Source organism: Centrocercus urophasianus, unplaced genomic scaffold, assembly GCF_019232065.1.
Source record: "Centrocercus urophasianus isolate 14NV4802_14NV808 unplaced genomic scaffold, USGS_Curo_1.0 seq_10, whole genome shotgun sequence".
In the NCBI taxonomy this organism is placed as follows: Eukaryota; Metazoa; Chordata; class Aves; order Galliformes; family Phasianidae; genus Centrocercus; species Centrocercus urophasianus.
Window position 1 is genome coordinate 8,042,027 of NW_024884142.1, and position 19,705 is coordinate 8,061,731.

A 19,705-nucleotide genomic window follows, 5' to 3' on the forward strand; every position below is an offset into this window, starting at 1 on the left:
TCACCAACCCTGGAGGTGCTCAGAATGGTGGACATGGCACAGAGGGATGTGGTCAGTGGGCATGGTGGGCCTGGGCTGACGACTGCACCAGACAATCTTAGCGATCTTTTCCAACCTTAATGATTAAATGATTCAATGCAAGGAATTCTGTATTAAGACTTGATACGGTTTTGGTTAGCTCTTACACCAGCTGTGTACTATCATGGGGGAAAAGCTGTGACATTTAGTAGTATGCAAAAACATTCACAGAGTGGAAAAATATCGTATTTTATTTGTTGCTGCTCTTTTAAGTCAGAATAGGCATGGCCTGATGCTCTTCTAACCCCAGGTGTCCCTGTCGCAGCCTGTGGTGGGGAACCTGCTCAGCAGGGCTGGGCTGGGTGATCGCCAGAGGTCCCCTCCAACCCCTATAATTCTGTGATCCATGTTTAAAGAGATTCTACATAGAATTTAAACGGCGTCCCACTTTTTATGTTTGCAAAGGATGCCGCCCAACCCGATTCTGCAGTGATTCCCAGGATTTGTGTGAGGCAACAAAACGAACCCCCTCAGCCACGTCTGCCCAAGCAGCTCCTTCCTACTCTGTGATTTCAGCCCGAACCCCGCCTGAAATAGCATCATGCAGCGGCCTTTAAGCCTTAACATTGCAGAACGCGATTTTACCTAACAGCTCCCTCCCAACCCCCGGCCCGCTGCCCGCCGACGCTCGGCGCCGTCCAGGAACGGGAAACTGCCGGAGCCGGAGCCCCGCCCGTACACCGCACACTGCTGCCGGGTCGGAGCCGAGCCTGCCTTCCGCTTCCCCTGCGGCCCGGAAGAGGTGTGTGGGCTCGCCATGCAAGTCTCCAGCCTGAACGAGGTGAAGATTTACAGCCTGAGCGCCGGCAGGAGCCTCCCGGAGGTGAGGGGCAGCTCGGGTGGGACGGAGCCGTGAGGGGGCGGGCAGGACGCGTGGGCGCCTCCTCAGCTGGCGGGCGTTTGAGCCGAGCTGCTCTGCGGACTTCTTTTTCGTAGGGTCACAGGGTGGTTGGGTTGGAAGGGACCTCAGAGCGTACTACTGGAATTTTGAATGCAATAAAGGAGAAAGAAGTGATGTTTCAGGCAGAAAAAAAAAAAAAAAAAACACCTTTTTTTTTCAGATTTGTTAGATTGTAACAGTTCTGTGATTTTGCAGATGTGCTGTAATGTGAATACTGATATGTTTCCTTACAGTGGCTCTCAGACAGGAAGAAAAGAGCATTACAGAAGAAAGATGTGGGTGAGTTTTCCCATCGCAGCCCTCAGCAGAATGAGGCTGTACACATCTGATCTGCCACTCCAGAAGTAGGCAGTTTGCTAACACAAGGAAATTGTGCACAACTTGTTTTCATAAATGCAAATTTAAAGCTATACGTAATGCTAGAAGGCCATACTTTAGTTTCCTGTGTAGTGCTGTGTGGATAGAACATTGCCAGCATAATTTTTAGGCATTAAATACTGGGAGATGGTAGATTGTACACAAGTGTGGTGGATGCATCCATCATATATTTATGATCAAATCTAGCTATAGACCCCTGTATATTTATTAAGCTCAGCTTAGAGTCCAGCTTTGTGATTTATCATATCATTATCATAGAATGGCCTGGGTTGAAAAGGACCACAATGATCATCTAGTTTCAACCCCTCTGCTGTGGACAGGTCACCAGCCATAAGACCAGGCTGCCCAGAGCCACATCCAGCCTGGCCTTGAATGCCTCCAGGAATGGGGCATCCACAACCTCCTTGGGCAACCTGTTCCAGTGCATCACCACCCTCTGTGTGAAAAACTTCCTCCTAATATCTAATCTAAATCTCCTCTATCTCAGTTTAAAACCATTCCCCCTTGTCCTATCAGTGTCAACCCATGTAAACAGTTGTTCCCCCTCCTGTTTATATGTCTACTTCAAGTACAGGAAGGCCATGATGAGGTTTCCCCTGGAGCCTTCTCTTCTCCACCCTAAGCAAGCCCAGTTCCCTCAACCTTTCAATTTTACTCTAAATTTGTAATATCAGAGGAAATATTTACATACCATCATGAGCATTGTGTAAAGCAGCCAACTAAAAAATATGCATGGAGGTAACAGTCTGATGGAATGTGTTATGCATCTTTGCTGTGTAGAATATGTCACCTTTTATGAATGCCTGTTATAATTTGTCACATGGTTAGCGCCTCGTGAGAGATCTGTTTGGTGTGGTGATGATAGCTGGCTTCTCAGCGTTAGAGTACTGCATTGCTCTCCTGGCCTGTGTTAAAGACAAAGATATACCTTTAAAAATATTCAGTTTTATTCAGTGAACTTTACATACTTTCATAAGAAATCATTACAGTATTGGACTGATAATAATAGTACTAGCTTTACAAATAACTTTTCTTTATGAGTATTTCTTTTTTCTTTGTAGATATCCGTAGAAGAATTGAACTTATTCAAGACTTTGAAATGCCCACAGTTAGCACCAAGATTAAGGTATCAAGAGATGGACAGTATATTATGGCAGTTGGTGAGTTAACTAAGGATCCCTTGGTAGCAGAGGCCAAAAGTACCAGTAATGTTTTATCACAGAATATGACAGGTAGAAGATGGAGGGTGTTTTTGTTTTATTTCTTTAATGCAGCATTGAACATTATCGTGGAAGCCTAGTTTTAAGATGCGATGCAATGATTGTCTTGGAACTTAAGTTGAGAAGCATTTAATTTGGGCTTGGTCTTTCACACTCGCTGGAAGGTGTTGTTAAGTTCTTTTACTAAGAAGCCTCTTTCTCCATTCACAGAAACATAGTAGTAGTAAAGAATGTATACATAAAACATTCTATTTTTAAAAAAACGTGTTAGTGTTATCTTTTTGTTCAATTGTTTTGTTAAAAATCAAATTCTTCTTTCAGGAACTTACAAACCGAGGATCCGCTGTTACGATACTTACCAGTTATCCCAGAAGTTTGAAAGGTGCTTAGATTCTGAAGGTTAGTATAAGCTGTGGCTGTTAGTAGGAGAAATCTTTTGTCTACAGTTCAGGTTGGACTCAAACAGAAATTTATTTCCCTGTTCTAAGGGGACAGATTATATGTTGGGGGAACAGAGGAATCTAGAATAAAATTCACCAGTCTTCACCTCTGTATTTTTCCTTCTTTTTTCTGTAAAGTTCTTTCCTCTCTTGGAGCTGTATGAAGACAGTAAGATCTGCTCTGAGCCATTAAGTGTGGAGCTCAGAGAGAGACATGGCTGAAGGCTGCTGCTCTCACAGGAAGAGTGCTGTGTGTGTCAGAGGGAGAGAGCGAGGGGGAGAGAGAGAGAAAAAGAGAGAGAAAGAGAGAGAGCTACAGCAGGCAATTCTCCCTTCTGTTGTCTTCCCACTCTGAAGCAGTAAGGTAGAAGATGCTCTGGGGTTGCTCCGTTCTTACTGAAATGAGTTCTTTTGTTTTCTCACTGCAGCCCAGTCAGTTAAAGAGAACTCCTTGATTTGTTTTGTATATTTCTTTATTATTGTTATTATTATTATTAGACATAGGAAAGGCCCCAATTTCACATTGTTTGCTAGTATTTTGGAGGGAGAACTTTTGTAGTGATGAGAGCAAGGAGCCATCCAGGCTCTGAGAAAGAGAGAATGTGTTGGAAATTAGACTGAGGGAGGAGGTTTTGGGATCTATAGAGTTGGGGGTTTATTTTGGTTTTGTTCTTTGGAGACTAATGGCAGAAGACAGGTGAATGAAACTGAGGGGCTGAGCACAGAAAGCACAGAATAGTGCAAGATTGAATCATTAGTGAGAAATGGAACTGGTCTATTTTTGATATGCTATGTAAAAAAAAAAGCAAAAAAGAATGAAGCTATTGAATTAGGTCAGGAAAAGAGAAATAGAGCTTAGTGGTGTTTTGTTATTTGATTCCTTAGTACTGCAAGGAATCTTGTATGGTGTAGAGACAGTGCTACCAAGTAGTATGAGGAGGGAGAGGCAGGAAGGCTGGGGAAAGAAAGGCGTGGCATGAGAGACCCACTTTGAAACAGAATATGAGTCATTGTAATAGTAAATGCTTGCTGTTAATTAGAGCTCAAAGTTAATTTTTTTTGGACTGGCTTCTTGTTGCAAGGTTTTTAAATGTGTTTAACTTGCACTGTATCACAGAGTCACCTTAAATAACCTACCTTATTTAATTGGAAACAGTTCAGGCGAAGCAGCTTCTCCCTAATGTTCCGGACTCGCCTTATTTAAAGCTAATTGGAGTCTCTGTTGAACACCTCAGCATACTGATCAGTAGCCTCTGTGTTTGTGATTATGGGCCCCTCAAAGCTCAATCTCTGGAAGCTGAAAGTTAGAAAGGCTGTGTCTGAAGAAGTTCTGCACAAATGTGCGCAAGAACTTCTTTACAGTGAGGTGACGGAGCACTGGAACAGGCTGCCCAGGGAGGTGGTGGAGTCTCCTTCTCTGGAGATGTTCAAGACCTGCCTGGATGCCGACCTGTGCGACCTGCTGTAGGGAACCTGCTTTGGCAGGGGGGTTGGACTCGATGATCTCTGGAGGTCCCTTCCAACCCCTACAATTCTGTGATTCTGTGATTCTGTGATGTGTGTGTAGTACATTAGATCCCCTGGTATTCTTATCATCTTTGATGGTTCACTGTGGACCACCCACTCACTGAGAAGCATTTGATCAGACCTTCCTAAATACACGTTTGAGCACTGCATTGAGGAGCATGTCAAGTATAGAAGAATGATAAAAAGATTATAAGTTGCTTCATAAATTTCTAAGGTTTTCTTAAGTGACTTATTATTTTGCAAATAATGTTGTCTAATTAAAGATTTTATCACGATGTCTGCGTTATGCATTGACACCTGTGGGGAATACTTATATGGCTAAAGGTTAGCATCAGAGTAAATATTATTTTCAGGGTTTGTGCCAGTGTTTGCAAATAAATTTGCTTACTTAGTTAACTTAAACTTCTCTTGTTCTCTCCTCTAGTGGTTACATTTGAGATTTTATCAGATGATTACTCAAAGGTATGTTTAATGTTTTCAATGTATAAATGAGAAAATTGTGTAATATCTATATTAAAATACATTTTCATATATAGTAAAGTTTTTTATTTAAAAACAAACAGGATAAATATTTTTTTGTACCTTTAAAGCATTGTTTTCTTTGCCTCTTTGTACTGTAATTTGCCTTACCACTTGTAAAGTCTTTTGTCTGCAGTAGAGAAAAGCTCCAAATAGTCAGCTATCCTGTGATCAAACTAATGTGAAAAACATAATTAGTTGTTCTTGCTAGTGTAACATTTGGTTATAATTGCTGACAGTAGCCAACATGCACCTTTTTTGAGAAATGGGGTACCTACAGCTGAGTTAGGCTGATTTGCTGCAGCAGTGATAACTAAGTGTATAAATGAGGCAGAAATTGTGGAGAGAAGGAACATGTTTTGTTTATGAGTTGCTGTATCTGGAGGAAACAGTTGAGTTATTACAACTGTGAGCCTTTTTCAGGCTCAGTACAATTATTACTCCTAATTCTGTTGAGGGCCCTCAGAAACAGGCTCAAAATCTTGTGCTGCAGCACCTGGTGTGATAAAAGATGTTACCTGTTCCTATAAACTTTGCTGATTCATCAGAGTATTCAGTCTAAAATGAAATATGGAAGTCTAAGCACATAATTTTGCTGGTTTCATTAGAACACAGCATGTTAATAGTTGAATTTTTATTGTATTTTTTTTTCCTCAGAGACTTTAGCATTACTGATACAGGTTTGTCTTATACTTTCACACACATTATCTCACCTTCTGGCTCTAGGCTTTTCAAAGTTTTCCCTTACAAGTTTTCCAGGAATGTGGAACTCAATGGAAGAAGGAAGTGACTGATATAGTAGGGTAGCCTCCTGCTTCTGGTTGTAAAGACCAAGCAATTATTTGCAAGGCTGAGGAGTGTATTCTCATTGTTCACCCATCTCTGACTGGTCAAGCAAACAATAAGGCTTAAGTGTGTTTTGAACTTGAATTGGTACTGCATTTCAAACTGAACCTTGACAACGTTATCTTCAATTGTATTTTCCAAAAACATCCTAAATTGTTAGAAAGAAAACTGATTTCAGAAAGTTATAATATTTTAAATCTGACACAGAGGGAACAATATTTGAGAAACTGCACTTGAAATGATTAGAATCGTAAAAATATTCCTTACAAGGAGACATCGAGGGTTCATTTCCTGCACGATATAAGACCAGTGCTCTGTGATCACCTCCTAAAGAATTCTTCCTTCTTGTCCAGCCTGCCCAAACCTGAAATTTTTGCTACTGCAGTGAGTTTGACTGTCATTTTTGTAACTGCATTTCAGTTGTAGGCTGCCTCTAGATTGTTGCATAGTGTCCTCTTTGCCTCACTAACAAACTCGGATTCATCCGTTATCTGGCTTGGCTTTGTTGATGTTCTCAGCATTCCTCGTGAATTGAGAGCCCCTGCTCTAGATACAGTGCTTCATGGGCACTGTGCAGAAAAATGAAAATATATCCTCCCCGGTCTGCTCCCACTAACCTTGTCAGGTATCATTTTGAGGCTCATTTGTGTTTCCACAGAACATGCTGTTCACTTTTGCTCATGTCTGTAGCTGTAAAGTCAGTTATGTTTCTGCACTCTCTCAAGATTTAGACGTGGACTAAGTTTTAGATTTAGGGGAGAGTGGTGTGTCTTCTACTGTAGCCTTTTCCAAAATGGCAAGTGTTTCCTCTGTCTTTTTTTTACCACACACCAGTGGCTATGCTTTTGCTACCCCAACCTTGTGGTTTTCAGAGTTAATTATTACGAAGGAAAAACAAGCATGATTTCTAGTTGAGTTGTATCCTTTTCTAATAAAAGAGAACATAATTGTCTTCAAGTAGCTTAAGACATAAAATTACTAGAGGTAACATAGTTGTTAGCAGAATATCTGCTTTTGTTTGTCTTTAGTTGTTTTTGTCAACTACTAGAAAATAAAGTCTTTTTGGAGGTAGTAAAAGAGAACTCAGCAAACTGTATCTTCCTTATTCCTGGTAGAAAGTTTCTTGATAGCTTACTGATAGTGAACTAGCAAGGTGATACTGATAATTTCAGTTAAATGTGGTTTAATTTTGTGTTCTCATGATTTCTTCTAAACTACATGAAGACGCAGAAATTTCAATATTGTCACTGCAAAATCACAAAATACTTGATGTTGTTATTGTTTGAAACAATGAAGTAAAAAGCTTTGCTTGTTGTAAACCTGTTAAAAACATAAAGAAGTTAAGCACACAAAGGGCAGATTAGGCTGTGTATGAAAAACATCATTGTATAACATCAGCTGTGCAGCTGCATCTGTGATCTTGTATGAAATAGTGATTATTACTTGTGAAAAGTGATGCCTGACTTTCATCCTGGATCTCAAGAGAGTGAGCCCTTGAATAAAAGTTGAAACACTAGAGTTTCTGAAATTAGAAAAATGGGAAGTACAGAGAGGACTTGAATAGGCATAAAGTAGTCACCCAGGTCAGTGCTTTGTATGTACCTCATGGAAAGGGAGAAAGTGTAAATAAACATGACTTCAAAACAACCACTGTACTTTGTCTTTCCTGAGCTGCTCACTGTTCATGTAGATAGCAGCATAGTGCAACAGGGGGAGATTTAGAATCTCAGTGATTTACTATTGTGTGAAGATATACAGCTACACACATTCTAAACTGGCATCTCTCTAGTCTAATCTAAAGAGAGTTGAGCGTTAGAGTGAGTTATTGACCTGTAATTATCCATGTCATTGTTTACCTTCATCATAGAGTGATTTTGGGCCAGAGTGATGCTTAATGCATCCCGTAGTATCTGGGCAAGGCTTAAGGTACTGCATGAATGTGATGGGAATTCATTTATATGTATATGAGTTTTGCTATGTTATTTACTATGTCGATCTAGCTTTCTAGTGCCTTCATTTTATCTTTAATAAAGAGATTGCTGTGGCTAATGAGAATAAAGAATGAATTCTGTCATTTTAGTAGGAAGTATTTAAGTGGATTGTGATAGACTGATGCGAGCCTGGAAAAATCACTGCTTGTTTTCTGAGGCAAGTTCTATCTTCTGTATTTCAGTTCTATCTATTTTATTTTCAGATTGTCTTCTTGCAGTGTGACAGATATGTGGAGTTTCATTCACAACACGGACATTACTACAGGACAAGAATACCAAAATTTGGTAGAGACTTCTCTTATCACTACCCATCATGTGACCTGTATTTTGTTGGATCAAGGTAGTGTTTGAATGGATTATTTTGTTTTACTTCTGTCAGGAATTTTTTCCAAGAACTAAAGTCCAAAATTAATTCAGTTTCCTGCATTAAGACTTTTATTTTTTGATTGAGGCACTTGTAAATTTGTTGTCAGCAGTGCAATTCAGTGTACTGTGTTTTAAAAGTGATGAATAGCAAGGAAAATAAAATAGGTTTTTGTGGAGGCTTTCAGGGTGAAGCTGGAGAAGGCCCTCCCTCGACAGCCTGAGCTAGCTGTGGTGTCCCTATTCATTGCAAGGGAGTAGGACTAGATGGCCTTGGGTGGTCCCTTTGAACACTAAGGATTCTATGAAGCTATTCTGTGATGTTTGATGAACATACACATTATCACAGAATCACAGAATGGCCACGGTTGGATGGGACCTCAAGGATCATGAAGCTCTAACTCCCCTACCACATGCAGGGCCACCAGCCTTCCCATTTAATACCAGACCAGGCTGCCCAGGGCCCCATCCAACCTGGCCTTGAACAGCTCCAGGGACGGGGCATCCACAGCCTCTCTGGGCAGCCTGTTCCAGCACCTCACCACTCTCTGTAAAGAATTTCCCCCTGACATCCAACCTGAATCTTCCCTCCCTCAACTTCAAACCATTTCCCCTTGTCCTGCTGCTATCTACCCTTTCAAAGAATTATCTTTTCTCCAGTATATAGGAAAGAAGTAATTGTGGTTTTTTCTTTGTAGTTCTGAAGTATACAGGCTAAATCTGGAACAAGGAAGGTTTCTGAACTCCCTGCCAACTGATGCTTCGTAAGTAACTGTAATGTATGATGTCTGTCTTCCATCCACCAGGTGGAACCAAACTACTAATATGCTCACCATCAGTACTGTATCTGAATACTGCCCAAATACACAGTAAAGTAGAATTGAAAAGCAACGTATGCCTAGTTTGAACCTCATTTTATTTAATTTTATGTCCTGTCATTCTTTGTGACAATTTTTATGCTTTAAAATATCCACAAAGAGAACTCAATTACAACTGCTTAATATAGACTTATTTTATATATATAATAAATACAAACTTTGCCATTGCAACTCAATTTAGCCATCACATAGAAACCTGCCCACGGGGTATGTACTTTCCCTGACATGTCTTTGTCCTTCTACTCTTGGAGTAGCCCAAGGAGTGCTGTTTTTTTTTGTTTGTTTGATTGATTGATTTTTTTTTAAATATCAGCAGCATGTGTTTGATTCTTTTGAAAACCATAGCAGTAGCAGGAGCTGGGCTTCTTTTGTGTGGGGAGAGGCAGATGAAAAGAACAAGCTTCTTCTCATCAAAGTCACTGGTTGGTGCGCCACAGGTGGGGCTCAGTGGGTCGGATAGCTTAAGGAGCATAGCAGTATTTGGGTGGGCACAACTATAGACACCTAGTAGCATTGGGGAAGGAAGGGAAGGAAAATCCTGGAGCAGCAGAGCTGAGTCATGAGTGAAAATCTGAATCAGGGAAATGAGAATTGAAGATTTGGAAAGCCTGTAAGGCAGGGGAATTGGATGAATTATAGAATTATAGGTAGCATTCTTAGAATAGAAGAAGTCGAGATAAGGGGTCTAAGGAGAAATATTTCTATTTTGGAAGAGTTGTTAGAGAAGTGCAGGGCTCTGGCTTGAGCAGTTGAGAATTAGGGTACTTGGAACAGGAAAGAGTAGACAGGCTGTTCATCAGAATATGTGGGAGATGTAAGCTTCCAAAGGTGTAATCAGGATTACCTTTTGATGTAACTGAGTTAAGAATACAGAGGAGCAGAACAATATGGCAAGACTTGGTGGTAAGTGGTGGGCTTGGGAAGAAGACTGTAGGATCACTGAGGTTGGAGAGACCCTCAGCCCAGTCTGATGCTCAAAGCTTGGCCAGTCCCGAATTCAGATGAGTTTTCCCAGGGGTTTTTGTAGACAGGATAGAAATTCCAAAGCTTCTTTTGGCAACCGGTTCCAAAGATGAGGTGCCCTCAAGACATAAAAATATCCTTACATCCAGTTGGAACCTCACCCATCTCAAGATATCGGCACTGTCTCTGATTTTCTCTGATAGCTCCAAATTCTTGGTAAGCTCCCCTTAAGTATGGGAAGCTGCTATTAGTTTGCCATCCACTTATACACCCTCCCCCCACTCACCACTTTTGCTTTTCCAGACTGAACCGCAGTATATGTGATTACAGAAACCTTTTTAGTTACATTATTCTGAAGTTTTTAAACTTGTTCTTTTTTCTGTTTTAGAGAGAATAATGTTTGTGACATCAATCCTGTACACTACTTATTTGCTGCAGGGACAGCTGAGGTAAATGTTTGCATTCCTTCTATGAAAAGGGCAGCAGTGTTTGTATCTCTTTTGTATTAGTTTGCGTGAGGATAAGAAGGAATCATGACAGGAACTTAAGTAATTAATTTGATCTTGTTTGCTGTATTAAGTATAGATCTGTTAAACAGGAAGACTTAGAGTGGTGTGCAGGTATAATTTCTGAAATATCTTGCTTGCTGAGATATGTGAGATTTTGCAGATGAGAGAAAACAGTGTTATCTTGCTTGAGAATGTAACTATCAGTTGAAATTAGCAGGCCTGTGTGCCCACTTGGGAAATCTAGTGTTAACCATTTTGATTCAGAGAACAATTGTTTTAAATACACAAGAAATGTGTGGAGCTTGTATGCCTTTACTAGTACAACTCTTGTTGTAGGAAATATGATTTATTACTCACAGATAAAAAGAATTCATAATTTTATTTAAAGACTTTCAGTGTATCTTATATTTGTTGCATAAACTTAAAATATATTTTCTAAACTCTTTAGGGTAAAGTGGAATGCTGGGATCCTAGAAGTCGAAATCGAGTTGGGCTGTTGGATTGTGCTTTAAGCAGTGTGACAGCAGATACAGAGTGAGTAAAGGCTACCTTTGCAAAGGCCATTCTTCTGGTGGTTTTTGTTTGTTTGTCTTGAGAAGTTTTTCTAAAAACAGTTCCCACTTGGCCTTACAGTGCCCACTGCCATCTCATTTCTAGTGTAAGGTTTTCTTAGTTATCAAGTAACTCTTTATGTGTGGTATGTCTGAATAATTTACACTATTATTCTAGCTATTTTTAACATCATTTTTTGCATTGTTTAGAGAGAGAACATCTAACTTTAAGAATTGTGCTTTGCAGGGTGGATTGTCTGCCATCTATTTCAGCGCTGAAATTTGATGGAGCTCTGAATATGGCTGTTGGAACATCTACTGGGCAGGTAGTCTTAACTCCTACAACACTTCTTAGAAGATTCTCTTGCAGTTGTCAGTCCAGGTCTATTGTACACTGAGTGCACTTAATGCAATACACAGTAGTACAAGTATTTCTAAGACTGTAAATGACGTGTATGGAGCAGTAACAGTCATTCTTAAGCTGCAAACTGATTTGTTAAACGATCCTGTTCTTCAGAGTACTGAAGGATTGACTTAATATCATCGCAACTTCCGATCTGCATACTATAAAATTTAAATCTTTGTGGTTTTCTTAAAACTTAAGAATCAGTTTTGTGAGGAAGTTACCTCTTTTTGAGACTCTCAGTACTGTCTCAGTGCAATACATATGCTCTACCTTATTTTGATTGCAGCTAAACAAGCAGAATGATTGCCTTTCAACTAATGTGTTGGAATTTTTTTGTCCTATCCTATGAAGCATCACTTTGATTCATTTATTCGTTGTTTCCATGCTAGTCGTCAAGTAGAGTGTGAGGAAATTTTGGTCTGCCTTTAGTGATCCTTTAATGGGTTAAGAAAACTACTTTTTGGAGACAGTCATACATGTAAGAATTGTGCTTGTAATAATGCTATTATATGTGACATACAAGCTTTACTGGAGATATATTTATAATCTGAGCTAAACAAATCGGTAATGTTTTTCCCTCAAATTATTAGTATTCATACATGTGAGAAATTTAAGGTTTTTTCAGAGATTCCATTGGAGGTTTTTTAGATAAAAAAATGCATATTTCTGGAAGACAGCCTGTGCTCACCACTTCTCTAAAAAAATAATTGCACTCCCTGTTGTTTTTCTGAGTGAAAGGGATACTGAATCTGAAGGTTTTTGGGAAGGAATCTGAAGATTTAAACCTTCTGAGTAAGAATTGAGAACTGCTGGTGATTGGTGGATGGTTGGACGGGGTGATCCTGTGGGTCTTTTCCAACCTTGGTGATTCTTTGATTCTATGAATAGTACAAGAATGTGGAAGTGCAGTATTAATGATTTAAAACTACTGAGAGTGCCTTGAAAACATTTCATTTTTTTCAATTTTAATTTCAATAGAAATGAAAAAAGACTTTAGAAAGATAGTAAACTCTTGAATGCAAATTTAATTTTTCCAATTAAACTAAAAGATTTTGTGGTTAAAATACATTGTCAGAGTAAAATGGGCTTACTTAATCATTTTCGGAACTTGAGAGGATTTATTTATGGAAAACAAACAAAAAAGTCTCAAGTTGAGTTAAATAATTAATGAAGACCTAGTTTGACTACCTCGTAACCTTAACATATTGAAAAATTGATCTGTCTTTTATTCCTCAAGGTTTTATTGTATGACCTTCGGTCTAGTAACCCACTGATAGTCAAAGATCACCAGTATGGCCTGCCTATAAAGTCAATTCAGTTTCAGCATCAGTTGGATTTAATAATCTCTGCAGATTCTAGAATCATAAAGATGTGGAACAAAGATACCGTAAGTGTTTTTCTGTTGCTGTATTTGTATCATTCTCTTTTTTTTTCTTTTTTCTTTTTATCTATTGTGCAATTTGAGTAATAAAGTTGAAATCTGAAGTAGGAAGTTGGGTTTCTAATGTGTCGTAATTTACATAACATTTTTCCTTGTGTGGCTAAGCAACCCTGCATCTGGGAAGGTATTCATTCAATAGCCTGTCAGGTATAAAAGTACAGTCTTGATGGTTTTTTGTTTGTTTGTTTGTTTAATCTGTTTGTGTATGTCTGCTTTTTTCAGTAGAAGGATTTGAACACAAAAAGTGGAGTCTCAGCCATTGCCTTGGTGTGTGTATTTCTCTAAGTGGACCGTGAACATCCACTACAGAGAAAAATTAGTCGTTCCAGTTCTCTGCTCAAAGGAGAGCTAGCTTCAAATGTAGATCAGTTAGTTTATGAAGTATTAAAATCAAGTGCTTCTTACTTTTACAGGAACTTGCAGGGATTTTGAGGCAGATATTATGCCAAGATCCAAGTAACAGTGTGCATTATGGTGTATTAATGGATTATGTCGTAAGAGACAACAGCTTTATCCCTGTCTTTTGCACCTATAGGCAAAGTTGCAATCTAATTACTGTAAGACTTTCTTTTCTTACATTATGCAATTTTTTTTCTTGTCTTTCTGTCGACGCAGCTTGTACAAAATACATTATCCTGTAGATTGGCTCCAGTTGTACTGTAACTTGATTTGGTCAAAGAGGCTATCTTTTCTCATTGTATTCCTTCTAAAAAACTTGCTCCGTTCTGTATCTATGATTTTTTTGGCTTCGTAATGAAATATATCAAGAGCAGTTAAAGTAGTTTAGAGGCACTTATTTTCTAACTATTTCAGGCAGCCATTTTTCTATTGTATTTCTTCATGAACTTTCAACAGCCCTTTTTTTTTTTTTTCTGTGATTGCAAGCAATTTTTTTAAGCTCTTCAGTTAGTTTTTATTGTTTAAAAAGGCAAATAATTTATTGTCTATTATTTAAAACATCTGCAATGGCCCTTCTCCATTTTTCCTAGGTATAGAGATTTTCCTCACTGAGAATTTAACAGTGCAAGGTTTGTCAGGTGGCCTCTGCAGTGGGAAAAGGGAGGGTTTCTTAGCGCTGGAAGGCAAAGATAGCTTTGGACTCTTTCCTAGAGTGTGTTCCAGCTGGCTCCACCTCTCCCAGATGTTGGTTCCTGACTATCTCTGGCTGGGAACCAACTGCAGAGGCAGACTGCGGGGTGGAGAGCATATGGCTTTGATACCAGAATAGCCCCATGCTGAGACGTGCCTTGGGGTGGGGAGCGTGAGGCTTTTGTCTGCTAAGACTGGGGTGGGGGAGGACTCTTATTAATCATCGGGGAGAGACCAGGGATGGGTGGGGTACCAGCATATAACTGGGTGGGAAAGGAAGGGCCCAGAAAGGTAGGTGGGATTGCTGCAGGGAAAGAGAAAAGAGGAATAGGATGAAAATTTGCTCTGTTCCTGTCGCTCATTTAGAACCGTGTAGGCATGTACTCTCATGCTTCGTATTCTGTGGCCCAGTTCTTAGACACACTTCTTCAACTGGCTGTCTTGTGTCTTGGCTTACCAGAGCACCTGTATTTTGTCTGGATTTTTCAGACTCTGTTCCAATTCTTTTTGAATTTTTGAAAATCTTGTTTCCTGCTTTTACCGTTTTCTTAAATAACTTCATTACTGTGCTGAACTGCATATCGGTGGATGCTTTTATTATTTTTATCTTGTGCTTAGACCTCTTTAATACTGAGTTTGTAAGTTACAAATAAAGTGGCAAGCCATATTTCATTCTAAGTAGACGTGGGCAGGCTGGAGGTACCAAACTGCACAATCAAATTCCACCCAATCCATCATTTCGGATAATACACTTAGCAAAATGAGAAGGTTTAAGATTACCACGTTCAGACTTGAACGAAATGAGGCAATGTGCCAGGAACTTGTGGCCTTCATCCTCTTTTCGCATTAAGTAAAATGAAGTGAAACTAATGTATCTTTTCAGCACAGAATTATGAACTAAGAAATAAGAAGTGCCACTGTACATTGCAGTGTCCTCAGTAACCTGTGGGCTACGCTTAAAAGACCTGATCAGAGACAGAATGCAATACTGAGTTTCTATGTTATGTTCAGATACTTTTCTAACATTATATTGTTCTGCAAACTCTGTGCTATCTTTACTCCATCATCCTTAGCTTCTATAATAGCTAGTAATGATCTTTAGATTTACTATATTTAACTGTGCTGTTTGGAATTCTTTATAATGCATTATCTTCCTTCAATTACAGGGGAAGATATTTACTTCAATGGAGCCAGAATATGATATCAATGATGTCTGTCTTTATCCAAATTCTGGTATGTTATGTCTTATGTAATTCAAAAAGGAAAGTGTGTTAGTCCATAACGTTGCCTTTCTTTAATTTAAGTGATACAAATTAGGTCTACTTTACTTCTTATTATGCAGCTAGGAAAAATAGTTACTTGCTAGTTAATGTCATTGTTTGCTCTGCATCTGCATTAAATCAAATTAAGACTCTCAGCAGTTAGAATCTGCTGTGCTTTCAACTGAGTGACTGACTTTTGCCTTTTCAAGTATCTTAAATATCTCATAAGAAAAAGAACTTTGTCCTTTTGTGTAAGATGAGCGTACTTTCTAGAGCTGGGAAAAAAAAAACCTCTTTCAACAAATTTACAAATTTTTACAAATGTTTACGACCATTTGATCTTTCCTGTTTTTAAGTATGGCACTCGCTGTGTCCTTAAGAAAGAACACTTTTGTTTTTAAGGACAGGGGAGTCCACAGGTTTGCATGCTTTTTGTGACTTCTCAGATTTGGTGCGTCTCATAACATTGTGTTTCAAGGTCAAAAAAGGACCACTTTTAACCTGTTTCCAGATCCTAATTCATGGGAGAAAAAATATTTTACAGAATGGTGGTTGAATGTGCATGTGTGCTTTAGACAGACTGCAGCTGACCTTAGTTTTTCCCGTAGTTGCTTAGTTCTTAACTAGTGCATGATAAACGCTTTCTCTTCAGAAAGCAGCACTGGAAAAGGTGAAAGAAACATCATGGCCTGTAGGATGGCAGAGGACAAAGTTCTTGATCGGAAAATGCCTGTGTTGCAAACTGTGCTATTATCTTAATTTTAGAGAGGTAGCAGTGAACACAGAGCAGCTTGGATTTTGAATCATACTAACAGCTCGACTCAAGATTGTAGATAAGGGAGTTTGAGATTTCTAACGAGTTAAAACTTATCTTGTCTTTTCTGCCAACTTCAGTTAAGAATCTCTTTTTTTTTTTTTTAAAGATGAACACTTGCATATTGAGCTCTGCTGAGACAGCAGGCATTTTTGACTGTATGTAGCAACAACATTATAAGGTCTGCAGGATCCTGCTAATGCAAATGTCAGCTCACTGTCTTAACACACAGGATTCTGCCCCTCTGAAACCGAGTGGTCTTCCAGTACAAGCAATTGGGCTGGGTTTTCCTGAGCGCTGAAGAGGATAGCAAAATTTAAGATGCCTGACACTAATTCACTGATAGAGTTTAAAGTATGAACGTTTGAAGGAAGTACTTCCAGTCATACCAGTGCTGCAGTTGTGGAAAGACAGGTAGCTCGGTGTTGTCATGGGGTCCCAGCACTCCCAGGGCACACCTGGACATTTAGGAGTTGGCAAGGCACAGGAAATCACACAACCTTTGCCCAATCTGTGCTCTTGTACTTAATTTGAAGTGAATGCTGAGAAAATCCATACTGTAATCTAACTCTTATCCTCTCTTATTCACTTAAAAAAGCTTTACTGTTTGCTGTCATGTGAAACAAAACACTTTTTCCTTATTCTGTCTCACTCACATGGGCCAAAACTCAGAATTTCTCTCATGAGAAACTCGCAGGTTTTTTTTCAAACTGGAAGAGAATAGTATCAGAAATGTCAAGAATGAGAAATTATTGAACCTACTTTCAGAAGGCTCTTCTTTCGAGAAAATTGATGCCTCGTATTTCTAGAAGTTTTACTTCTACCTTTTCTGTTTGTAATCTTACTGTACTACTGGCAGTATTCAAGCTGTGTTTTAGACTAGCAACAATTTCAGTCATTCCAAATTATTAATTTTTTCCTCACAAGTAGAAACTGTAGGAACTTTAGTTTTTCTAAAACTGCTTCTCCCATTTACGACTGCTTCATATTCACATTTTCATTCCTTTAAATCAGTGATACCATATAGTTGATCACTAAGGACAGTCAGTGTCCTTTCTAAGGACAGTCTTAAAAAACTACTTCCGTGAAAGAGCAATTCTCATTTACTTCCCTTTCAAAGTGATCAAAGCAGACTGCTGTGTAGCTTGATTGGGTGTGGCCCTTCTTGTAAAAACTGTTTAGAACTAACAGGCTGAAATGATGAAAGTGCACACAGACATCTTTCATGGAGTTGTTCCCTTTTTTTTTTAATTTTATTTCTGTATTTCCCCCTTAGTACACGCCCTTGTACTCTTCTGAAGACAGTTTCCCGCCTTTAATTATTAGTGGAAGACTCTCAAAGAGGAGTCTTTCCCTTTGCTGTCATCTTTGAAGCACCTGCAGAATTAATTTCTGTCGTTTTATCTGTAGTGATTCATACTCAGTCAGTGGAGAAATGCTTTGCCTCCTGTAGTAGCAGCAAGCATGCTGATATACCAAGGGAGCACATCATCTGTGAAAAATACACCGGGAATTCTTGCTTTTTCCTTCAGTTGCCTGCAACTCTTTCCAGATTTGGTGTTAAGCCTCAGTTTGCTGACTGAGCTTTCACAAATGTCTTCCTCTGCCAGGAAAGCAAGCCCCCTTTTTTTCTGATATTAAGAGTCCAGCTGCATTGTGTGTTTTTAATAAAAGGATTAGGTAGGAAGGATTACTCCACCCATGTTAATTGTGTTCCTGTAGTTGGGTGTAAATTATATTTCTGCCCTCCAGGTGTGTGGTAACTGCCCCATTTATTCATAGTCTCAGTGGCATGTGTTACTTCAAGATCAGAATGTTATCTAACTTGATTGCTCTTTTGTTCTTCATGCTCTGTCTTCATGTATTACATAGTGATCAGCTACGTTGGAAAGTCAGAACTGAAACAAACAAACAAGTATACGCCAGATGTCCTTACTAACTCCTATTTAGAGCAAACTTGGGGGTATTTCTCATTTTGAATGTATCCATATTCCTGTGACAGTTGCAAATTTTTCGTGGATTTTACAGTAGTTTTTTTTTCTATTCAAAGTATTTGCAACCCTTATTTGCAGCATTCCTTAGGAAAATTCATTGAGATTTCAGATTTTGCTCTCCCCACCAGACTAATACCACTTTGATTTGAAACCACAGTATCCTGTCTCTCCTGCTGACAATCTCCCGTTGATTTCCTAAGATGAAATATGAGTAAAGCAGCAGACCTTATTATGATTTATGACTAGACTATAAATACGTGTTTGAAAATAGTAAAACAAAACCCAGCCCCTCGCTTGTGTTAGTTTGTGCCCAAAGTAGATTTTAAATGTAAGGCAAACCGAATTTGTTCTGGATGGTGTCACGAGATGAACTGTTTCAATTTGTTAAGAAAACTGATAGTCTGATAGCTGTTAGAGCTTAGTGTTGCTTAGTGATGCCAAGCTAAGATAGAGGACAAAAGGAGTGAATATATAGGAAATTACACTTGATTAATTGCACTGCTATTAGGCTTTTCTTTCCTTAGTCCTGTGTACAATCCACTTCTTGTGAATTAAATACTTCAAGTATATGTGTGTGTGTATTTAAAAGTAAGAGCTGTCCTCTCGTGACTGATATTTTTTATTGTGGAAATCTCTTTTTAGGAATGCTAATGACTGCCAATGAAGCCCCTAGAATGAATATCTATTATATGCCAGTAAGTAATACAAGTTGTTACTGATACTACTCCTGTAAATCTGTCAGTAGTTTGGTGCCATTCATGTTGTCATGTCAGAAAATGATTTCTGCAAATTCATGTCTACATTCCCTGATTTCTCATGATAAAGTGCATTTAATCTAACCCTAATCTATTCATGTACTATGTTGAATTAATTAAAACCCACAACAAACAAACAAACAAGCAAACAAAACAGCTTGTAATTTGTCTTTTCCTACTGATTCCAAAACTGGCAAGTGGTGGTAGTAAATGCAGGAAGAGCTTTGATGTGGAAAAAAGAAGCCAAATGTTTTTGATAGCCGGTCAGAAGAGAATTCCTAAGTAGGGATTGTATAGCTTACTTTTGAGGTGATGGTTTTGCTCTGTTGGGAAATATTTCATAAGTGTCTTCAGTTTGTAGTACATAGTGACGTAGTCATGGCAGTAAATATTATTCTCTCTTCTGACAAGGATGTGTTATTGCATGGTTTTGTGTATGGTTGTTAGCAGTAGCTTCTGTTCAGTGCCCAGTGTGGAGCTCTTCTCTCAAAAGGCTCACCTGATAACTGGGCATTTTCCTGCAGGTTTCAGGGAGACTCAACAGCAGCTCTTTGGGTGTCTGCGAACTGCACCACATTTCTCTCTAGTTTTACTGTTGATTCTACAGTACTGTCACTAGGTGTTCTTGGCCTGGTAGGAGTTGAATACTGGGGTGTATGTATGGATGTTCCAGGCAGAAGGGCATACTGAGCTTAAAAATTACATACGCCTCCCCCTAAATCACTTTCTTCACATTTTGGACAAACTATTGATCTTTAGAGATGAATTTTAATTTTCTTT

The 19,705-nt window shown here is 39.0% G+C and overlaps 1 protein-coding gene across 1 annotated transcript in view; it reads left to right on the plus strand.

Annotated features, from left to right (window-relative positions):
* Positions 1–809: 809 nt before the first annotated feature.
* NOL10 (nucleolar protein 10) overlaps positions 810–19,705 on the plus strand; it is a 46,375-nt gene continuing 27,479 nt past the window's right edge. Inside the window, exons 1-13 of the mRNA XM_042815286.1 lie at positions 810–901; positions 1,213–1,258; positions 2,419–2,517; positions 2,899–2,976; positions 4,969–5,006; positions 8,104–8,240; positions 8,962–9,027; positions 10,493–10,553; positions 11,062–11,147; positions 11,412–11,490; positions 12,808–12,957; positions 15,267–15,333; positions 18,813–18,865. Of these exons, the coding sequence (XP_042671220.1) occupies positions 836–901; positions 1,213–1,258; positions 2,419–2,517; positions 2,899–2,976; positions 4,969–5,006; positions 8,104–8,240; positions 8,962–9,027; positions 10,493–10,553; positions 11,062–11,147; positions 11,412–11,490; positions 12,808–12,957; positions 15,267–15,333; positions 18,813–18,865 (1,026 nt within the window). The 5' untranslated portion in view covers positions 810–835. The remainder of the gene's footprint in view (positions 902–1,212; positions 1,259–2,418; positions 2,518–2,898; positions 2,977–4,968; positions 5,007–8,103; positions 8,241–8,961; positions 9,028–10,492; positions 10,554–11,061; positions 11,148–11,411; positions 11,491–12,807; positions 12,958–15,266; positions 15,334–18,812; positions 18,866–19,705) is intronic.